We start from the raw sequence: 23,392 nt of genomic DNA on the forward strand, positions 1-23,392 counted from the left end.
AGGTGTTCCTTCACGAGGTCAGCTTCGATGGAGGGCAAGGAATCTCCCTCACCTGGGCTTCCTTGACCCACAGTGGGCAGGGGCATCTAATGGGACTGGTGAAAAACTGGTGCAAAGTACCCATTAAGCAAGTTTGCTTTTTCATGGGCATCAATTGTTGGTTGTCCCATCTGGTTTAGCAGGGGTCCAATGTTGCCCTTGCTTTTCCTCTGGCTCCCCAAATATCTAAAAAAGGACTTTTTATTGTCCTTGATATTTGTAGCTAGCTGGAGTTCCATCGCAGCCTTGGCTTTCTTGGTTTGCTCTCTGCAGGTCTGGACCAGAGCAGAGTATTCCTCCTTGGTGGTGGTTCCAGTCCTCCATCCTTTGTAGGTCTTCCTTTTAAGATGCAGGAGGTCTGCCAGTTCTCTGGAGAGCCAAGGGGGCTGCTGTGCCCTTTTGCTGCCTTTTATCTGAGACAGGATGGACTTTGCTTGTGCATCTAGGATTGCTTCTTTGAGGAGCAACCACTCATCCTGAACTGCCCTCCCTTTGGGGTCGTGGTCCCTTAGGGCCTCACTGACAAGCCTCCTTAGCTTGTCAAAGTCAGCTTTCCTGAAGTCAAGGACTTCTGTATTGCTGACTGACTTGCCAGCTTTACAGCAGATGGTGAAGGTGATCAGCTCATGGTCACTGTCACCCAGCTTCCCTTTGATCATTAGGTCACTGATTAGGTCATCCCTGGTTGCCAGTACAAGGTCGAACAGCACCTTACCTGTCGTCGTCCCATAGACTTCCTGCATCAGATAGAGGTCATCCACACACGAGAAAAAGTTTTGCGACCGCTCGGAATTGGCTGAGTGCTCCTCCCATGAGATGTCTGGGTAGTTAAAATGATAATCGTGCACTGGGAGCGCGTGGCCTTAGCTAATTTCCTGGCAAACTCCTGGTCAAGGTCTTGACCCTGGGTAGGGGGTCTGTGGTAGACTCCCACCATAGTATCCCCTGTGCCGTGTTTTCCATGGATTTTAACCCAGAGGGTCTTAAGTCGCCCACTGTGGGTGCCAATGTCAGCTTGCAGGGTTGCGTAGCTTTCCTTGACATAGAGCGCTACACCTCCACCCCTTTTGTCCGCTTGATCCCTCCTGTACAGGGTATAGCCATCTATACTCATGGTCCAGTCATGGGTAGAGTCCCACCAGGTCTCCGTTATCCCTATGAAATCATAGTTATTTGCGTTTAGCAGGAGGACAAGTTCCTCCTGTTTATTCCCCAAGCTCCTGGAATTTGTGCATGTCCCCTTGGGGGCCCTTGCCTTGCCTACAGATTGTTCCAGGGCTGGGGCAGGGGTGGGATCCCTTAAATGCTTGACCTGCTGGCTTTGCAAGGGTTGCTCAGGGGGCCAGCAGTGGCAGTAGTCCCCCCAACCCCCGGCGGGCTTAGTTTAAAGCCCAGTGGAGCAGGTCAGCCAGTCTGACTGAGAAGAGCCTCCTCCCCAGTGGAGAGAGGTGGAGGCCATCCATTCCCAGCAGCCCACTGCCTTTCTCACCAAAGAGCGGACTGTGGTCATGGAAGCCAAAGCCTTCCCGATGACACCAGCGCCGCAGTCTTTGGTTGACTACCTGGATCCTCCTCTCCCTCTTCAGCCCATAACCCAAGACAGGGAGGATTGACAAAAACACCACCTGTGCCCTGAGACCCTTAAGCCCCACTCCCAAATCCCTGTAGCACCTCATGACCCGACTAGGAGTGCTCCGAGCCATGTCATTGGTGCCCACATGGATAAGGAGCATGGGATAGTGGTCAGTGGGCTGGAGGAGTTTAGGGATCTTCTCCGCCATGTCTCAGATGTGGGCTCCTGGGAAGCAGCAAACTTCCCACACAGTCTCCCTCAGGATGGAGTCTCCCACAACAAACACTTTGCATTTTGTCTTGGGGAGAGTGGGGGCGGTAGCTACAGTACTACCTGTGTTGCCTGCAGGAGCTGGCAACTCAGCAGGCTCTGCTGGGGTGCAAGAGGTTCGTACCTGTTGCAAAGCTCTAGCGGGGTGGGGGCCTTGGTGCAGCAAGCCTTGGGGCCCTTGACCACCTTGGTCCAACCCCCGAGGCTAGACAGAATGGGAGGTCCCCAGGTCCTCCCTTGTCCTGGAGGGATACTGTGGTCTACCCTCTGTCTCCCAGGGGAGAAGGGCCTAGCAGTAGGAGTCGATCTCCTGCTCACAGTCCCTGATGGCATGCAGTCTCTGGACTGTGGCCTGGAGCTCCTCCAGCTGGCGTGCTAGAGACCCCAGTAGGGAGCAGACCTCACAAGTGGACGTGATCATGCTCCCAGGCCTCAGAGCTTGAAAAAGGGACAGGCAGCCCCCGCAGCTGAGAGCCAGGGGCTCTGTGTGGAGCCCATAACCATGGGCTCCATCTGGGCGGCGGTCTCTGAGGAGCCAGAGGAGGGGGCACAGGCCCCAAGGGGACCCTCAGGGTGTGGCGCACGCCAATCCGCTTCATGCCGCTGGTGGGCTGACTGCAGCTGGGACTGTCTACCCTGGGGGGCTCACAGACAGGGCCTCGGGCCCTCCCACTTGCCCTCCTGCTCAAACTCCTGTGCTAATTTGCACACTGGGCCTAGGAGCACACCTGTTTGCGTGGCCTGTTCGTGAGGCTCCAGTTGTGTGGCTCCCTGGGGGGCTGAGCGAAGTAGGAGCTGGGGTGGACGTGACCCTCCCCAGCCTGCTTAGTCTGCTCCCAGCTGTCTAGGTCTCTCCCTCCATGGGCCCCCGCTTACCTGGAGCAGGCCGGGGCTCGTCGGGGGTCCTGGGATCTCATGGGGGGTCCCTGGGCTCACGGGGGTGCAGCAGACTTACACCTGCGTGTCTTGCACCAGAGCTGGGACCAAACTGCAGGATCTCAACAGATTCGAAAGCTAGGCCAAAGCTAATGGGATAAAGTTCAGTGCTGGCAAATGCAAAGTGTGCAAAGTGTTATACCTCAGGAAAAATAATCAAAAATACAAAATGGTAATGTCTGCTTTACCTATGGCAGGTTAGAGTGTTTGTCTTGTGTTGTGCCAGGGTTGACTGTAGTTTTGCTAAGAAATTAGATAATGGATTTGTATAGGATGGTTTGGGTAGGGATGATTTTGCCTTGGGTAGGGGGCTATACCAGGTGACCTATGGAGGTCCCTTCCAGCCCTCCATCTCTGATTCTGAGTCATTTGGGAAGCAATCAGGGAGCAGTCTCTGAGCCCTGCTGCTTGCTCCCCTTCCCCCCCCCCCTTCCCCTGGAGTGAAAAGGAATATGGATATCTTGCTTATGAAATTATTTACAAGAATTGTTTACCGCTGAGTCTGTTTATACTGCTCCCCACTTGTGAAAAATGTTATCAACAAGAACAGCTGAGTATTTCAGGGCTTTGTAGTTCTGTAGCCCCCTTTCCCCTTCCTACCCATGTGCTGATGCTGTGTGCCTTTGGTCATCCCCTGTGTCAAACAGCTGCTCACCTGGAAGCTATGGGGAAGGGGAGCAGTGCAGCTGGGAGGAGGGAGAGGTGGTGGATGGGGGTCTGTGCTGAGACAGAGAGGAGCAGTGCTGGCAGGAAGTATGGCTAGGGGAGGGCTGTGGTGGGCATCAAGGCACCAAGTAGCAGACCCCTTGGTGCAAGGGCCACACAATGTAAAGTAGGGCTTCCAACCCAACAACATTTTTTAACGATAATCTGGAACATTTTACTGACAACCAATTTTTTTTACTATGGGTTAGGGGTTTAAACTCCTCAGTTTGAACCTGGCCCTTGTCCAGGACCTGACAGAATTGTTACATCTACATTATATGTCAGTAGAAAAGTTTAATTGGCAGGAAAAGTGCAGGTTGTCACTGAAAAAATACCCATTGTCTTGGGCTGGCAGCCCTGAGTGAGGTGCAACAGGAAGGCTGTGGGGATGGAGGGAAAGAAATCAAGGCAGCAGAAGGAGGAAACTGGGAATGAAGGGAATCTGAAGGGCTCTCTCCGCAGGCACTGCCTTGGTGAGGATGACGGGTTATGGAGATACAGAGCTAGGAATGGGGATATAACAGGACTCTGACAAAAGGACAGGCTGGAGGGGGTACAGCAAAATGAGCCAAGCTTAGGGAGAAGAGAGAAGTGTCTGTATCTAGTAGAATACAATTCCTTCCATGGTCTGGAACAGAACCCAAGGTTTTGGAGTCTCACCATTCCTCTGCCGTCAGCAGATATCTATGAAACTGGCTGGTAGAGTGTCCCATCCACGCTAATGCCAGGACATTAGCAGGATGATAACCTACTACTGTTATTAGTTGCCCAGTTAGTTCCAACCATGCTAATGGGCCAGATGTATGTCAGTTTGAGGGGAATTTCTGGCTTATTTTCTTTCTTTTGTAAACTAGGAAATTTGAAAAATTAAAAAACAACCCCCCTTCCCCCCAACCTTCCCCAATACAAAACAAAATTGTCAGTACTAAATCACCCATCCTGAGAATATTTATTAAGATACAGCCATTAATTATACTATATTTTCCCTTAGTGCTGCTGCCTAATTCAGTGCACAGTATGGATGTGTTCTGGGGATGCATAAGGTTTGTTTAGTGGAGTAGACTGCTGTCTGTAGGACCCTTGCTCTTTTTTTGCAGAAGTTGGAAGACACATATTGAATGCAGTGTCAAATTCCAGGGAGACAGAGGATGGTTTTAGGATTTAAGGCTTAAAACTAGGATGCTAGTTGAATTCTATCCTAGAGAACTGGATTCTGTTCCTCTCTCTACCACTGATTTTCTGTGTGTTTCTAGGTGAGTCATTTAGACCCCCAACTTGACAAGCGGTCACCACTGGTGGGTTCCTTTTTTTTTTTTTTACTGAGTTTGAGGTTCTGGGATCTGATTTGTAGAAGTGCTGAGCATTTGCAGCTGTAACTGAAATCAATTGAAGCTGGTCTTTGAACTTATATAAAGTGTTACGTAATACCAAGTATTCTGGAAAGAACAGGGTGCCTCAGTTGGGCACTAAAAGTTAGTGAATGCTTTTGACCTTAATTCTATGCTTTACTTGCCCACCTACACAATGGCATAGTATATAGCCTTATCAGGAAGGTTATGAAACTCAGTAATCTTTCTAAAGCATTTGCATCTTATCTACATAAGACATTTACATTGGGGAAATTGTTTGCATTATTGTGTTGTTCACACAATGCATCTTCTTACATTGGTAGCACTGGGAAATTGCTCCGGAGGTTTTACTTCTGTTGGTAATGGAAGCTAGACACAATCAGAACAAGTTCCATTATGGTAAAAATTATATCAGAGCATAGTTTTGCCTGCATTTTTGTGGTACTCCAGCTGCCTTCCCACACTGCTTTACACCCTGTTTCACTCGCACTTGTTGCTCTTTTTATTTGTATACTTTTTATAGCTCTGGTGTCATGGCAACCAGATGTCACTTCCCTGTTTGAATGCAGGCATATGGGCAGGTTCTGTTACTTCGTTCTTACGTGGTGTGGGAATCAACATACCTAGCAAGCGCACCTACCCCCAGTGGGCCTTTTGGCATAACCTTCCAGTTAGTTTTGTGCCATGCCTTGTCATTGTATTTCCAGTTGAACCCACATTGATATCCTGGATTTTCTTCATCTTTGGGCAGAAGTGAGGGAACAAGATGAGAGAAGACTTCAGGGGCATTTGGTGGCAGCTTACAAATATATCAGAGGTGAGCATCAGGGGCTAGGTGAACAACTATTCACCAAAGTGCCCCAGGGGAAGACCAGGATCTTGGCCAGTGGGCTTTACACCCCCTCATCCAGGTCGTTGATGGAGATATTGAACAGCACTGGGCCAAGTACTGATCCCTGGAGTACGCCACTGCCCACATCTCACCAGGATGATACTGATCCATTCATTTGGACTCTCTGCATCCTACCCTGCAGCCAGTTTTGCACCCACTTGATGGTCCCACAGTTGAGCTCAATATCTTCCAGTTTTCTGATCAGTACCTCATGGGATACCAGGTCAAAGGCTTTCTGGAAATTGAGGTATATGATGTCAACTGCTTTTCTCTCATCCGGGTGATGAGTCACCTGAATATATAAAGAAATGAGGTTGGTCAGACAAAATTTGCCCGCGATGAAGCCATGCTGGCTGTCATTCAGTATCATGCCTTCTGCAAGTGTGTCACATATAGCCTGTTTGATGAATGTTTCTAGGATTTTCCCTGGAGTAGAAGTTAAGCTAATTGGCCTGTAATTTGCCGGGTCTTCATGCTTCCCCTTCTTGAAGAAGGGCACAATATTTGCCCTCTTTCAGTCCTCTGGGATTTGTCCAGAGGCCCATGATTTTTGAAAGACCTTTGCCAGGGGCTCTGCGATTACTTCGGCTAACTCTTGCAGCACTCTTGGGTGGAGTTCATCTGGTCCTGCTGATTTATATACATCTGATTTCTTTAATTGATTGTACACCAGTTCTATGGCAATGGTGGGAATTGTGTCAATCCTGCCCTGCTCATTCTGTGCCCTACCTATGTTGTCCTTGATTCTTGTAGCTAGTTTTAGTTCAGTTTCTGCCTTAGCTTGCCTAATCTGGTTTCTACAAGTGCGGGCCATTGTTAAGTAGTCTTCCTTAGGGGCTGTCCCAAGCTTCCATCATTTGTACACCTCTTTCTTTTCTGGAGGAGGGCTGCAAATTCCTTGCTTAGCCAAGAAGGTTTTTTGACCCTTCTTCTACTTTTTCTCTGTAAGGGAATGGATTTTCTCTGAGCCTTAAGGATTATATATTTAAGGAATGACCATTCTTCTCATGCTCCCTTTACCCATGGTCCTTGGTCTCTCAGGGCATTCTGTACTAGTGACCTGAGCTTATTAAAATTTGTGTTTTTGAAGTCTAAGACTTCGAGCTTGGTATCTGTTTTGTCAGCCCTGCAACGGACTGTGAACATAATAACTTCATGGTCACTATTGCCTAGACTGCTCTCTATGTTTGAGTTGGTCACCAGGTCATCCCCTTTGGCCAGGACCAGGTCAAAAACTGCATTGCCTCTAGTTGGCCTGTGCACCTTCTGAGTAAAAAAAAAAAAAGCTCTTCAGTGCTGGTCAGGAAGGAACGTGATCGATCTGAGTTGGCTGAGTGTTCTTCCCAGGAAATGTCTGGGTAGTTGAAGTCACTCATGACAACCATGTCCCATGCATGTGCGGCTTCCGTTAGTTCATGGGCGAATGCTACATCAAGTTCCTCCCCTTGGTTAGGCGGCCTGTAGTATACACCTACAGTCAGGTCTCTCTCACTGTGTCTCCCCCAGAGCTTGACCCAGAGGGTTTCAAGCTGTTCTTCTTTGGAGCCAACATCAGCCTGTAGGGAGGTGTACTGCTCCTACACATAGAGGGCAACATCCCCACCTCTTTTCCCTACCCGATCCCTTCTGTGAAGGATGTAGCCCTTTATGGCTGTGCTCCAGTCATGAGAGGTGTCCCACCAGGTCTCCATGATCCCTAATAGATTGTAGTGCCCAGTGGAAAGCAGGAGGACTAGTTCTTCCTGCTTGTTGCCCATGCTTCTGACATTAGTGTATAGGCACCTAAGTCCTTCTACTGAGGTCACTGGCCACCTGTTGTTAAAGAGGGGCTGTTTTCTCAGCTCCCATAAGAGTGGCTTGCTTGGTTTCATTGTTGATGGAGCTTTCCTGTATATTGGTCCCCGGATAGGCTTCAGTTACCATTTCCCTATCCCCCTGTGATCTTAGTTGAAAGCCCTATCTAAGAGATCAGCCATCCTGGCCAAGAAAAGGGACTTACCTTTCTGCATGAGGTGGGTGCCGTCTCTCCCCAGGAGTCCTCTGTCCTTGAAGTGGGTGCTTCTGCTGTTGGCTCCTTGCTTGCTGCTCCGCTTGGTGTGGTTGGGGGGAGCTGAGGGCTCATGTGTGCTGACACACACGTGCCTTCTTTGGCATCCAAGCCTGACTGGTGGGGATTTGAAATTATTTTGATGATTTTTTCCAGGGATGGATGTCAGACTGATTGGCCTGTAATTCCCTCGATCTTCCTTCCTTCCTCTCTTGAAGATTGGGACCATGCTGGCTCTCTTCCAGTCTTCCACCTTTCCTGAACTCCACAAGTTCTCAGATATCTTCGCCATAGGGCATACTATGATGTCCACCAACTCCTTCAGGACTCTCGGGTGCATCCTGTCCAGGCCTGCAGACTTATGGATGTTGAGCCTATGTCAGTTGTGGGCCCATCTCCTGCACCCTGGATTCTTTGTGTCCTGGCAAATGCCTCTGGCAAGCGTGCTTCAGCAAAGCTGCTGGTCATGTTTAACTTGTTTCTTATTGGCACCTACTATGCTCTCATCATGTGCAGCATCTATCAGGTTTATCACTAGCCATTCTTCAGACACTCCCAAATTTCTTCTATGGGAGGCAGGCATTCAGAAGGACTCTGTGGCAGTTGCGTAACTAGGGGGCCAGCAAAGCATCACCTGAGTGCCAGTTTAGAGGAAGTACCAGTACTGGCATTCCTTCCCATCCTGTCTCTGCGCTTTATGGTACCCAGCAACCTTCCTTCCCTCCTCCAATGGCAGCATGTCAAATATACAAGGCCCTGTGTATGCCCAATAACCAGCATTACAGCTGATTATTTCAAATTTTCTAATGGAAGTTTGCAAGCAGGGTTGGCTACCCAAAAAGGCAGTGCACAAGTGATAAAGTAGTCATGGGGATTTTAGAATTTGAATCCTATCTATGGAATACAGTGACTTTTAGGTGGCTTTGATGAACTATCTCAGTATGTTCCGTGGGAACAGTCCCCCAGTGCATACGGGAGCAGCAGAGAAGGTATTCACCTGCTATGCTGTGCATGTACCTCAGAAGAAATGCCCCCATATCTAAGCTATGATCCATAGGGAAATAAAAGCCAGCTCTTGGTTTCAGTTCAGCTCCTTCATGCTAGTTAACATGAAGCGTTTACATCATATTTCACCTTGATGTCAATCCGCTCAGGTAGATGAGCCCCTGCATACTGGTCATCATGAACACTAGTAAAATTCATTGGGGAAATTACTCATTCTGGTTTTAGATTTACAGTTTGAGTCATGTGCCATAAGAAAAAAAAAAGTGGTAGGGCCACCCATTATACAAAGAGAAAACAAGATGTAGTTATTGAGCATAATGGCTGTATTACAGGACCTTCATCTTATCCAGGAAGTACACAGCCCCACTAGGGGTAACATCTTGTTGGACCTGGTCCTGGCCATGGGGGATGACTTGGTGAGGGGACTGCAGGTCCTTGACCACCTGGGCAATAGCGATCATCACCTGCTGGATTTCATTATTCAATGCAGGGTGTCAAGGGCTCACACCAAGGCTAATGCCCTTGACTTCAGAAGGGCCAACTTCAATGAGCTTAGGAGACTAGTGGGGGAGGCACTGAGGGCCCAGAAGGTAGAGGAGTTGGGAGTCGATGAGGGATGGTTGTACTTTAAGGGGGCGATCCTCCAGGCCCAAAGGATAACAGTCCCTGAGAGAAGCAAGGGGGGTAAGAGTGCTCAGAAACCCCCTTGGCTCAGCAAGGGCATTCACGAATGCCTGAGGACTAAAAGGGGGGTGTACAACCAGTGGAAGGGAGGAGTTATCACCAAGAAGGAGTACTCTTCCTTGGCCTGCGAGTGTAGGAGGGGTATTAGGAAGGCCAAGGCAGAGATGAAACTCAGGCTAGCATCCAGGATTAAGGACAACAAAAAGTCCTTTTTCAAGTACATTGGGAGCAAGAAGAGGGCACCAGGCAATGTAGGTCCCCTGCAAGACACAAACAGTAATCTTGTGGCTACACCAGACAAGAAAGCTGATATTTTTAAAAGTTTCTTTGCCTCTGTTTTCTTGAACAGGGACCGGGACATCCCACCTACCAGAGGTAGGGACAATCTCGGGGATAGCTCTGTCAGGCCTTCAGTCAGCGCAGATGAAGTTAGGGATCTTCTGGAAGGGCTAGACATTTTTAAATCTGCAGGTCCAGATGCCCTCCACCCAAGGGTGTTGAGGGAGCTGGCAGGGGTCATCACGGAGCCCTTGGCCCGGCTGTATGAGCATTCATGGTCATCTGGCCAGGTGCAGGGGGATTAGAAACTGGCTAATGTGGTCCCAATTTTCAAGAAAGGGAGGAAGGAGGACCCAAGTAATTATAGGCCTGTAAGCCTCACCTCGGTGCTTAGGAAGATCTTGGAGAGAATCATCAAGGAGCACATCTGTAGGGAGCCAGCAGGGGAGATCATGTTCAGGGACAACCAGCATGGGTTCATCAAAGGTAGGTCCTGCCTGACCAACCTGATTGCCTTTTATGACCAGGTAACTAAATCCTTGGATGATGGTGTCGCCATGGACATAGTCTTTCTAGACTTTAAGAAGGCCTTTGACACTGTCACTCACCCCATCCTCATCAATAAATTAAGCGACTGGGGCATTGATGCCTGCACAGTTGGACGGGTAAACAATTGGCTGATGGGGCGCACCCAGAGAGTAGTGGTGGATGGGTTGTACTCAACCTGGTGAGATGTGAGCAGTGGGGTCCCCCAGGGCTCGGTCTTCGGGCCCGCGGTGTTTAACATCTTCATCAGTGACTTGGACGAGGGGGTGGAAAGCACGCTGTCTAAGTTTGCTGATGACACTAAGATGTGGGGCGAGGTGGACACACTTGAAGGGAGAGAAAGGCTGCAACTAGATTTAGACAGACTACAAAAGTGGGCAGATGAGAATAGGATGGGGGTCAACGCAGACAAATGCAGGGTGCTGCACCTTGGGAGAAGGAATCCACAGCATACATACAGGTTGGGGAGTTCCCCTCTTGAAAGCACAGAGGTGGGATGGGATCTTGGAGTCATTATTGACTCCATGATGAACATGAGCCGCCAATGCCAGACCGCAGCCAGCAAGGCCAGCCATACCTTGTCATGCATCCAAAGATGCATCTCGAGCTGGTCCAGAGAGGCGATACTCCCCTTCTATGTGACTTTGGTCAGGCTGCAGTTGGAGTACTGCATCCAGTACTGGGTGCTGCACTTCAAAAGGGATGTGGCCAACCTGGAGAAGGTTCAGAGGAGGGCCAGCCGCTTGGTGATAGGGCAGCAGGACAGGCCCTATGAGGAGAGACTGAGGGACCTGAACCTGTTCAGCCTCAGCAAGAGGAGGCTGAGGGGGGACCTGGTGGCTGCCTACAAACTCATCAGGGGAGATCAACAGCAAATAGGTAGATCCCTTTTCTCCCCAACACCACCTGGGGTGATGAGGAACAATGGTAATAACCTGATGGAGAATAGGTTTAGGTTAGAGATCAGAAGGCAATATTTTACAGTTAGGGTGGCCAAAATCTGGAACCAGCTTCCCAGGGAAGTGGTCCTCACCCCTACCTTGGGCAAATTCAAGAGGAGGTTGGATGATCACCTCTCTGGGGTCTTGTGAACCCAGCATTCATTCTTGCCTGTGGCAGGGGTCAGGCTAGATGATCTGTTCAAGTCTCTCCTGACCCTAACTACTATGAAACTATGAATGGTGTTCACTCATTTCAGTATGTGTGCTGTGGGGAAAAAAGTAGCATGTGACCTTATAATTAAAGACTGTACTACAATGTATATATGTAGAGAAGGTGAATTAGTGTTGCATGGGTAACATTGAGTCCTGAATTTCCTGTAATTCTGGTTACAGTGTTCTTAGATGGGCATCAGAGCGACACCAGCCAACGAACTGGTGACGAAATCATCAGCAAAGCTAACCGCACTTTATCATGCATCAGCAGATGCATGACAAATAGAAGCAAGGAGGTGATACTACAAATTCACTAGGGGGACACAGTAATGGATTGGAGATGCTCTGTTCACCAGGGTGCCTCTTGGGGTAACAAGGAACAATGGTCACAAACTGACAGAGAATAGATTTAGGCTAGGTATCAGGAAAAACTTCATGGTAAGGGTGGCCAATTTTGGAATGGGCTTCCAAGGGAGGTGGTGCTCTCTCCTACCTTGGGGGTCTTTAAGACTTGATAAAGTGCGGTTAACTTTGCTGATGATTTCATCACTCTGATGACTCATGTTCATCTTGGAGTCCACTGTGACTCCAAGATCCCTTTCTGCTTCTGTGCTGCTGAGAAGGTCACTTCCCAGCCACTAGGTGTGCTTAATATTTTTGCACCCTAGGTGCAGCACTCTGCACTTTTCCTTGTTGGATAGGGATCTGGATAGGCATCTGGCTGGGGTCATCTGACCCCAGCACTCTTTCCTGCCTAGGCAGGGGGTCGGACTCAATGATCTGTTGAGATGCCTTCCGACCCTAACATCTATGAATCTACGTAAGTGCTTGACTTTGCAAACTTCATAAGATCCTTTGTAATGTAGCTTTTTTGTGTAGCACATAAAGTAATTAAGGTGAGGTGATGGAGAGCAGGTATTCTGAAAATGGGTCATCTTATTTCTTTTGAAGATTTGTTTATTGAAAGGCATTAGGTATATCCTAAATCTTGGAAGTTAATTAAGGTTGTACAGTACACATGCCTTTTAACCTTTTCATAACTGAGATCGTAATTTTTTCTGTGTAAACAAAAAAACCCTTGACTTTATCTAGTGTGAATTCATAATGTATGATGTAAATTCCTTTTCTACTTTCTATCAAGTTGCAGCTATATGAGTCTGAACAGTGCTCTGATTCTACTTCTGAGTGATTAGCTTACATGTAGTGGCATTTTTTCTGTGAGGAATTTGTTTGCAAAAGCTGTGCTCTTGACTGTAATCTACTGCAAGTAAATTATTTGTTAGGTTTAGGGCAGTAGGTGTCAGTATACTCACGTATTTTGTACAGACGTGTAGTTTGAGAAGTAGGCTGACCTATGACACTTTGATCTTTCTATTTGTGTTGCACTGATGAAACCATATCTTTTACAAGATTTAATAGAGTTCTGAGTTTTATGGGCTATATAGGCGCTACACAGAACTAACTTGCAACTTATAGCACTGGTTTTAATTATCACACAAAACTATGTGCATCTCTAAAGATTTATTATAGATGGGGTATTTAGAAATGTTATTTTGGTACGGTTTTTATGTGACTATTTTGACGAATATAAAAAGTCATAAACTAGAAGGATACTATGCCCATCAATCTTTAAGCTTTTAACCATCATAAAGATGATTAATAAGTAGTATATATCATCATAGTTTGTAAGCCACAGTTACTTCGGTTCACCTTAGTGCAAAGTTGTCATATACAGTACTGAGATCCATGTTAGTTGCTTACCTGGTACTGAGGCTGTTGATGCAGAATTTGTACTGAAATACATTTCACAGAATCCAGATAGTCTGAACACAGAATTAGGGTTGCCCAGTAATAGCTCATGTTGCTTTGGAACATCAAGTTCAGCAAAACTCAAACCTCTGAAAATCAGGAAACACAGAATTCAGGTCCACGTCAATGGAAATGTAACTGTGTTCCTCCTGGAGTTGGTGGTAGACACCGAGAATGATCTGTATCAGCTCCAGGTGCATTCACTGTGTTAGGTGTACCTGAAAAAGCTTGGTAGATCTGTGCTTGGGATAAAACTGAAGTGCTCTATGATTCTGACTCTTGGGGGAGGATCTGCATACCTTTCTTTCTGTTTTTCCATGGTGTTTGTGATAAATGAAAAAAGGTGCCTATGTACCTGGAGGGATTCAGCACATCTCATTTTAGCAGTTTGGTAGGTTTTGTCAGTAGTTATGCATAGGAGCATCCTTATCATAGGGACCATCAACAGTGATGTCTATAGTATAGCTAGAAATGTGTGGGTGAGTTTCATAGTTTCATAGTAGTTAGTGGTCAGAAGGGACCAGAATAGATCATCTTGTCTGACCCCCCGGCACTGGCCGGAGCACACGCTGGGATCACACAACCCCAGACAGGTGTTCATCCAACCTCTTTTTGAATTTACCCAAGGTAGGAGTTAGGACCACTTCCCTAGGAAGTTGGTTCCAGTTTCTAGCTACCCTAACAGTGAAATAGTGCTTCCTAATCTTTAACCTGAACCTATTCTCCAGCAGCTTCTGGCCATTGTTCCTTGTCACCCCAGGTGCTGCTGGGGGGAATAAGACCCTTCCTATTTGCTGCTGATCTCCCCTAACGAGTTTGTAGGCAGCCACCAAATGCCCCCTCAGCCTCCGTTTGCTGAGGCTGAACAGGTTCAGGTCCCTCAGCCTCTCCTCATAGGGCCTGCCCTGTTGCCCTCCAACCAAGTGGGTGGCCCTCCTCTGGACCCTCTCAAGGCAGGCCACATCCTTCTTAAAGTGCGGTGCCCAGAACTGGACGCAGTACTCTAATTGAGGCCGGACCAATGTCGCATAGAGGGGGAGTATCACCTCTCTGGACCGGCTTGAGATGCATCTTTGGATGCACAACAAGGTGCGGTTGGCTTTGCTGGCTGCGGTCTGGCATTGGCAGTTCATGTTCATCTTGGAGTCAATAATAGATAAACAGGCCATAAGAATTAGCCGCTGTGAAGTGTTTTCTAGGGTGTGCATCAGTATTCATAAAGCAGGTGTTGAGTTCTTAGTTAGTACAACTTACCTAGAACAAAATTTGTGTTGACAAAGCTTGTGCTGTGGGGGTGTATGCCCTATTTCCTGAGCGAGATGTGCTGTCTGCAAAAGCGGGGGAGGAGGGGCAGAGAGGCGATCAGCTAATTTTCTGTTATTTTGAACAGAAAAGGAATTGTGTAAATTCTTTTTTTTTAGTAGAAGTGTGTGATAACGTGTCTTCCAGTTCTTACATTGGTTTGCACTTGGCTACAAAATGACTCTAAGGCTAGGGACAGACATTACACACAAACCTGTGTAAGTGATCAGAAACTGGTTTAAACCTGTAACAGTACAGATGTTCAGTGCACATAAACCAGTTTGAAAATGGCTGAAACCAGTTTGCAATAAACCTGTTAAAATGTAATATCAGACTTAACTGTTTTGGATCAAATCGGTTTATGCAATGTCTGTCCCAGCCCCCTTGCTGGTTTAAGCTAAACCAGACTCCCCCAGCATCCCCACATGCTCTCTGGGCTGGGTGGGGCTCTCTGCTCCACAGCAGGGCTGGCCCCTCCCCTCTGCTCCCTGGCTGCAGCTCTGGCAGAAACTGCAGGCATCTGCCTAGCTTCTGCTCCCCCCCCCCAAGCAGGGATTCCACTGTCCCCTCCACCTTACCCAGACACAGCATTAGCTAGCAGGCCATATGCTGGCTACAGTCTGTGCTGTGGCAGATGGGACAAAGGCAGAATCAACAGGTAGCTGGTAATGTTCCTCTATTTTCTTAATGGGGTGATAAACACTGTGTTATCAATTCCCTGCTGCGCTTCTCGGGTAGGGGGAGGGGGCAGTGAGACAGGCTAATCAGAGCATCCTGCCAGGGCCTGGCTACACCCCCGTCAGCTCAGCACTTAGGAAGGGAAGGGAGGGCTGCTCTAGCACCCCCCAGCTTCTAGCCTGAGCCACTGCAGGCATATGCCTGCATTTTTTCAGTCCAGAAGGGATGTCTTTATGGTTATAAACTGGTTTAACCTATCCAGGTTAGACTAACCTTCAAAGATTGAATCAGTTCAGGCTCAGGCTTTTTGAATGTCTGTTGCTAGCCTGAGTGTTTCCCTTCCCCTTCTGCCCAGAAACTTTATGGTAGTGAAATGGAGAGTCATGATGATAAGTCATGGCTCAAAATACCTGGAGGATGAACTGCTGATGAAACAGGGAAAACAAATTACAGGGGTAGTGTATGTCCCTTAATATTGGTACTTTTATTCTGTGCTGGCTACAGTAAATTTAAGCATGTGTGTCCTTTCTCCTACAGAAGCAGAAAGAGATCTTGGAGTCATAGTGGACTCCAAGATGAACATGAGTCATCAATGTGACGAAATCATCAGCAAAGCTACCTGCACTTTATCATGCATCAGCAGATGCATGACAAATAGAACTGAGGAGGTGATACTTCCCCTCTATGCGGCATTGGTCAGACCACAGCTGGTGTACTGTGTCCAGTTTTGGGTGCCGTACTTCAGGAATGATGTGGATAACTTTGAGAGGGTCCAGAGGAGGGCCACTTATATGGTTAAGGGTTTGCAGGCCAGTCCCTATGAGGAGAGACTAAGGGATCTGGATCTCTTCAGCCTCCGCAAGAGAAGGCTAAAAGATGATCTGTGGCCGCCTACAAATTCATTAGGGGGGCACAGCAAGGAACCAGAGATGCTCTGTTCACCAGGATGCATCTTGGGGTAACCAGGAACAATACTCACAAACTGACAGAGAGCAGATTTAAGCTAGATATCAGGAAAAACGTCTTCCCGGTAAGGGTGGGCAAAATTTGGAATGGGCTTCCAAGGGAGGTGGTGCTCTTCCCTACCTTGGGGGTCTTTAAGAGAAAGCTAGATAGGCATCTGGCTGGGGTCATGTGACCCCAGCACTCTTTCCTGCCCAGGCAGGGGGTCGGGCTTGATCATCTGTTGAGGTCCCTTCCGACACTAGCATGTATGAATCCTTCTTAGTCCCCCTCCCCCTGCCATCCTCAGCAACATACAGCCACCCTGTCAACATTTTCAGCCAGCCCTGGTGTCTCCTTTCTTTTCTCATTAAGCTGTCATTTTAGGAATCATTAGGGCATGAAATATTGCTTTTTGCTGTCTGACATCCTGTGCTGCTGTGTACATGCATCTCCTGTAGGGCTCTTATACTTCCTTGGTTATGTAAGATGAGCTATACGTTGAATTAGTCCCCACACTCTTATATCCATAGTCAAGCCTTGAATTCACAATGAATTTCTTGTCCATCTATTCTGACCTCCTCCTCCCGTCCCTGAGAAAGTGCATATTTTAGCTGTCACTTCCGGTTCTAAGTTTACTCTTCTACTCTTCATGTTCGGGAAGGCTACTAGGCACTGTTGGGCAATCTTAAGTCTTCATAAATAGAATGTTTTTGGGTATCTAATTTTCTCTGTGTTAAAAAAAATCTCAGTACCTCTATCCAAATCTGTCCCATTTCTTCCCTTCACTATTTCTGCCTCCCTGGCAGTGAGTACTGCAGCAATATTGCCTGCAGGTTCGTTCACTGAGCACAAATTAGCTCCTTGCCTTCTGTTGCTGTGCCTGTTCATAACAGCTTGGTTTTTGCTGTTCCTTCCCATTCTTCCCAGTCCATGGTGAGGCATAGAGGTGGAGAAGCTGGGGAGAGAATGCAAAACAGCAGGGGCTAGCATGGAGTCAGTGGGGATGTTTTATAGGGAAGGTGGCTATTTATAAAGAGACCTGAGAAGAAAGATGATCCAGGAAATTAGGGGTAGACTTCCTGTGTGATCTTAGGCAAGTCACTGACAGCCTGTGTCTCAACAAAAAGGTATAAGCCTATTTTCCTTTATCGCAAGCATGTTGGGAGGCATGCAGATACTACAGAGATTAGGTCCATGTAAGTTACTGTCATTGATTCATTGTGGGGGTTTGGGAAGGATAAGACAGAAGTCCACAGCCTCTTTCACAGAACAGAACAGCTCTGATTGCCTTGTTTCACTCATTCTTACCTGGACTGTTCTAATACTCTAGTCTCCCTGTTTCCTGTCACAACCCAGTTAATCAGTGCCCATGCCACTAGCAAGAGATACCATTCAGACCATCCTCATTTTGCACACAGTAGTCAACTAAGGGTTAAAAGAAATCCTTGCCAGAAACTCCTGAAACAAAATCCTAGCGGAGAGCTGTAAATAATTGGTCAGCTGAAATAAAATCCGAGCGAAAACTATATATAATTGGTCAAGAAACAAGCGTAGGCACCTCATACGTAACAGACAGGAAACCTGACCCACTACCTTGCAACCTGATAGCACAAAGAACTGCTGCTTTGCCAAAAAATTAAAGATTCCACTTAGCAGCCCATCATTGGATACCTCTGTTAGACACCTCTGTCTATAAATAGTTTAGCAGCTTCCGCCCAAGTCGGAGAACTCTGGGGAAATCTCTGAGGAGAAACCTGAGCCCATCACCAGAGTGGCTTGGCGGTTTGATCACCCGTCAATGACTCCCCGTCATCATAAATCTTGACGTAGTAAAGCCCTGCAGGCCCGATAGCTCGTTCCGGCGCCACGTTCGTCATTGCTGAACTGTAACCCGAACCCATACGCTTGACTATAATCGAAGCAACTGTAACGGAACAAAGGCTCAGCCTGCGTCACACGTCACTATCTGGGCGACGTAAGTAAACAATCTCCTGTAACCAACACGCGTCTGTGCCTGGTTAATTTCACTCCATCCATTAATCACCTGCCTGTCAAGGTGAAAGTTTTACTGCTCCGGTGGGAGTCAGAAAGCAGCTGCCGGCTGCTGCTCTGATTCTCGACATGGCGTCACAAACAGGATCAGGGGGAAATGTGATGGAGGTGGAATTAATTAAGAACTGCCCCGGCGCAGTGTGGGGTGCCGCGCAGATAACGCGGATGAATTATGGGTGCACATCGCTTATCACCAAGCGGGCAGGGCAGAGACGGGGTGCGTCAGCGGCTACTTCTCCCTCAGAGGAGAAGAGGGAGTCGGAAAGGAGTGGGTAGGCTCCGAGTGGGACAAAGGGAAGATGATTAATGTGCTGCTCCGTGCAGTGTCACTCCTGCTATGTGAAAATGCAAACTTAAAAACCCAGTTAGCTACAGTCAGCAAAGCTGCCGCAGAGATGGTGGCGCGCCAAAACCCTCCGCCGCCACCAGAAAATGGCGCCGAAAAAAAATGAGCTGCCCGGAGGACCCGGAAAAGAAGGGCGGAGCCACAGAAGAACAGGCGGGACTCCACCCAGTAAGCCCGCCCCCTGAGGTGACGTCGCTCCCAATGGCCCCACCTCCGTACCACAGGGAGGGGGCAACGAGCAGGAATTTATATCCGACCCTCCCACCAGATACAGTAACAACTACAGCAGCTGCTCACCCTGTAGCAATAACCAAGCAAGTAACCAACCCACAGGGTGCAACCACCACCACCACCCTTGACGCCATCAAAGCATGCGTGGAGATTTACGGAGGAGAGGACACCATCACCCTTCGCCGCCTCCTCAACCTGCTCGCTATTCAGCCAGCAGGGAATCTTTTAAGTCAACTTCCACGACTGCAAGCCCTTGTGGAGTCAGTAGCTACAAACCCAGCCGGCATATCAAGCCACCTTACAGCATACCCGGTCGGGCACCAAGGGCCAAGACATTCCCAATTCGACTCACGAAAGGAATTGAGACTGCCACCCCAGAGGACGCCGGAGGAAAGAGCCGTGTTTGGGTTCCTCCTAAAAAACTCCGCACTTACCAAGCAACGGCTACGCGTCCTAGGAGATGCGGGACAATGACAACTGGCACATATACTAGGCTACCAACCTCGACCGATTCCGCCAACCGGTCCGGGCCCCAGGGGCACCCACGCCTAGCAGCGCACTCCGGATAACACCGCAGCCTGCCCCAACAAGCAACTACTCGAAGGGGGCATCTACAAACTATTCCAACCACTATGCCATTATGCTTGTAGATGTACAAAAGACAATTTTATTGTTTTTAGTTTTCTTTGCTTTAGCAGGCCCAGAACCTGAGACGTGCAGCGACAAGGGACCCGGCCCAGAGAGAGAGAGAGAGAGAAAGCGTCACCGCAGACACCGAAGCCCGGCGTGTGACGTCACCATGACACCTGGCCGTGGTAACTGGATCTGAACCTTGTTCCATGACAATTCCTGGTGCAGCATTAATGAGTTCTGCCTGTCATAACAAAACTCTCAATGTTCGTAAACCTGAAAGGGCCTGGGAAGCCTACGCTTTTTCGGGTAACTGCGCGTGGTTGTTTGCTCCCGTTCCTTTGGGACTGTTGTGGGCTTGCTCAGACGGTCACTTATATACGACCCTCCCAGCCACACTTTCAGGGGTACAATGCTTTTTGACCACCGTATCTCTGTCCCCTTTGTATGCCAACACTTCTAGGCCGTCTGGTTCAACATTGCTCCGCCGTCATGGGCGGGGGCAAGTCTGGGCTTCCCTCACTTCAGAGGAAAGACGTAACCAATTCCTCAACTGGGGACTAGAGGGCATCTTTGCCTGGGGAATAATACCGATGGGCAGGGCCCAAGTGGCTATCGCTCAGCTCGCTGAGCAAATAGAGTTGCTTGCCAATCATACCGCCGATAGCCTAAATTTAATCAATCAGCAGTTACAAGTCACTTCACAAATGACGATACAAAACCGTTTAGCTTTAGATGCTCTTTTACTTAAAGAAGGTGGACTTTGTCAGTTTTTAAATCTTTCCCTTGACCATTGTTATACTGGTATTCCCAATGTGTCTCTTCCTCTAAAACACCAAATCACGTCGATGCGGAAAATTGCAGCAAGAACCAACAATGTCGCAGGACTAGAAAAGGGATGGTTAGCCGACCTTTTCAGCTGGATGGGATGGGGATACATCATCTTGGTTAATGCATTTACTAACCCCGCTTATTACCTTGTGCTTGCCATTAATTGCGATAGCCATAGTTGTGTGTTTAGGTTGTTGTATCTTGCAGCTCATAAAGAAACGACTAATGACGCTTTCTGCTTTTGTATATACCCGCTTGCCAGAAGAAAAGCCCAATTACAACGAATATGACGACGAGAACGAGCTGTAGCCTAAAGTAAGTGGTCACTTGCTGTGCCATGGGCAAGGGGGCATGTCACAACCCAGTTAATCAGTGCCCATGCCACTAGCAAGAGATACCATTCAGACCATCCTCATTTTGCACACAGTAGTCAACTAAGGGTTAAAAGAAATCCTTGCCAGAAACTCCTGAAACAAAATCCTGGCGGAGAGCTGTAAATAATTGGTCAGCTGAAATAAAATCCGAGCGAAAACTGTATATAATTGGTCAAGAAACAAGCGTAGGCACCTCATACGTAACAGACAGGAAACCTGACCCACTGCCTTGCAACCTGATAGCACAAAGAACTGCTGCTTTGCCAAAAAATTAAAGATTCCACTTAGCAGCCCATCATTGGATACCTCTGTTAGACACCTCTGTCTATAAATAGTTTAGCAGCTTCCGCCCAAGTCGGAGAACTCTGGGGAAATCTCTGAGGAGAAACCTGAGCCCATCACCAGAGTGACTTGGCGGCTTGATCACCTGTCAATGACTCTCTGTCATCGTAAATCTTGACGTAGTAAAGCCCTGCAGGCCCGATAGCTCGTTCTGGTGCCACGTTCGTCATTGCTGAACTGTAACCTGAACCCGTACGCTTGACTACAATCGAAGCAACTGTAACGGAACAAAGGCTCAGCCTGCGTCGCACGTCACTATCTGGGCGACGTAAGTAAACAATCTCCTGTAACCAACACGCGTCTGTGCCTGGTTAATTTCACTCCATCCTTTAATCACCCGCCTGTCAAGGTGAAAGTTTTACTGCTCCGGTGGGAGTCAGAAAGCAGCTGCCGGCAGCTGCTCTTATTCTCGACATTTCCGTGTTCAGACTTCTTCCCCACTGCTCCAATTCCTCCATCATTTCTTTCATTACATCCAAGTCTCCCTCATGTCCCTAGTGCTTTGAAGCTCCCCTACCATCCTGTCACTCCATGACCCAGATAAATTTGGAGAGGCTATGGGAAGGTGGCAAGATGTAGGCACTGTGGGAAGTGCAGTTCAGGAAGCTCAGAGAAGTGTGAAGTGACCAATTAATCTCAAAGAGATGTTTTAGCTGAATGAGATCATTGCATGACTCTGGAAAAACAGCTTGGAGAGGTGTGAATTGCTCAGTTCATCTCAGTGAGCATTCCTGTTCCTTCTTCCTAGTGCCAATGTTTGTTGATTCTGTACTCTGCAGCCTGCCCATTCTCAGGTCCTTACACAGAGTAGCAGGGCTTCCCAGTATGTACAGTTGGTGGTGGAGGCTATTCTCACATATCTCTACAGTGTAATTTACTTTCTCAGAACCTAGTTAGAAACCTTTCTAACTTAGCAGTAGATATTAGCTGGGCACGTTTCCCAAAAGGTTTAAAAAACAAAACAAAACCTCAACCAAGGCATAAGCATTACTATTTTCTCAGATTTATATCATGGTAATGCTCAGGTCTATAGTTCATGATTGCAGCTCAGGTTCAGTGAGCTTTACACCTACCCTTGAGTCACCAAATGTTTGTGACCATGGCTGAATAGTAAATCTTGGTATTTAGGATTGCTGCATACTGACTTCCTAGTCTCTTCAGAGCATGAAGAGCATATAGTTTTCTGGAGAGCCAGACTTTTTTCCTTTAATGTTTTTTGTATTTTTACAGAGTGCCCTCTAGGGAGTTCCTTCTTTGGAGACTTCTTTCGTCTGAGAGAGTCCTCTGAAGCCAACCTAAGCTTGTCTGATAGAGTAAGGGAGAGGCCAGACTCTTTCTCACTCTGAGACCTCAGCCTTTCAGGTGCTTGTACATGTGATGGGGGTTTAATCCTCAGGGTTTTATTCTCTGCCCCTAAATTGAATCAGTGGGGCATAGAATAAAACCCTAAGGACGAAACCATTTCAGTTTTTCTTTTCTGTCATTGCCATGTTATGGTGAGGGGCCCCATTTTTTTTTCGGAGCCAGATCCTGCCCACAGCCAGAAGGGAGAGCGGGGCGGTGTGAGCTGCTAGCAGGCTGTGTGGCCCCTGAGCTGCTGGGGGGCCCCGGTCCTTCCCTCTGCAGCAGCCAGCCAGGTGGGCTACTAGTGGGCTGGGTGCTGCCTGAGCTGGCAGGCACCTGATCCAACCCCTGCCATTGCCCACCCAGGCTTCAAGCAGCTTGCAGGCCATCCCCACTGGCTTATTGCACCCCCAGCCACCCTCCTGTCACCCCCCTGTGCTGCCCCTGGGGCAAGGCAGCCTGTTCTGGGGTGGCCCTAGGTGTCCAGCTGGCTGCAGCAAACTGCTATAAGCAGAAGTGAGGGGTCCAATCCTGCTTCTGGCAGAGCCTGCCCCCCTGCAGCCAGGGGCCAAGCTGCTGGTCAGCCAAGCAGCCCCTGAGCTTTAGAAGGCCCTGGTCCTTCCCTCCACAGTGGCAGCGGCCCCCAGGGCTACCTGGCTGCGCTGCTAGCAGACCAGGCACTGCCCCAGCTTGGAGGCAGCACCCTACCTAATCCAATTCTTCCCCAATCCCACCTAGGGGGCAGTTCCTGATGGGCTTCCAGTGGGTGGACTCAGGGAATATTTGGATCTAGCCCAGTTGTACCTCTGAGCTGGGGCAGCACCCAGCACGCTAGCAGCCTGCTGGGCAGCCCCAGGGGGTGCTGCCACTGCAGAGGGAAGGATCGGGGCCCTTTGCAGGTCAGGGGCTGCTCAGCTCAGTGGCAGCTCACCCCCTGGCTGCAGGCAGGCTCTACTGGGGGGAAAAAAAAAAAAGATTGGGTCCCTCACTACTTCTGCCTTCATCAAGTGCCTGCTGAAGGCAGAAGTG

The 23,392-nt window shown here is 48.5% G+C and overlaps 1 protein-coding gene across 3 annotated transcripts in view; it reads left to right on the plus strand.

Moving 5' to 3' along the window:
- Positions 1-23,392, plus strand: part of ACVR1C (activin A receptor type 1C) — a 92,050-nt gene that overhangs the window by 47,038 nt on the left and 21,620 nt on the right. Inside the window, exon 3 of one of the 3 annotated variants that reach the window (XM_059727370.1) lies at positions 19,538-19,657. The exons of 1 other annotated variant lie outside the window; for it this stretch is intronic. In XM_059727370.1, coding sequence (XP_059583353.1) covers positions 19,538-19,657 — 120 coding nt within the window. The remainder of the gene's footprint in view (positions 1-19,537; positions 19,658-23,392) is intronic. One more of the 3 variants, XM_059727371.1, reaches the window with a different exon arrangement.

Source organism: Alligator mississippiensis, chromosome 4 (genome assembly GCF_030867095.1).
Source record: "Alligator mississippiensis isolate rAllMis1 chromosome 4, rAllMis1, whole genome shotgun sequence".
Classification (NCBI taxonomy): domain Eukaryota; kingdom Metazoa; phylum Chordata; order Crocodylia; family Alligatoridae; genus Alligator; species Alligator mississippiensis.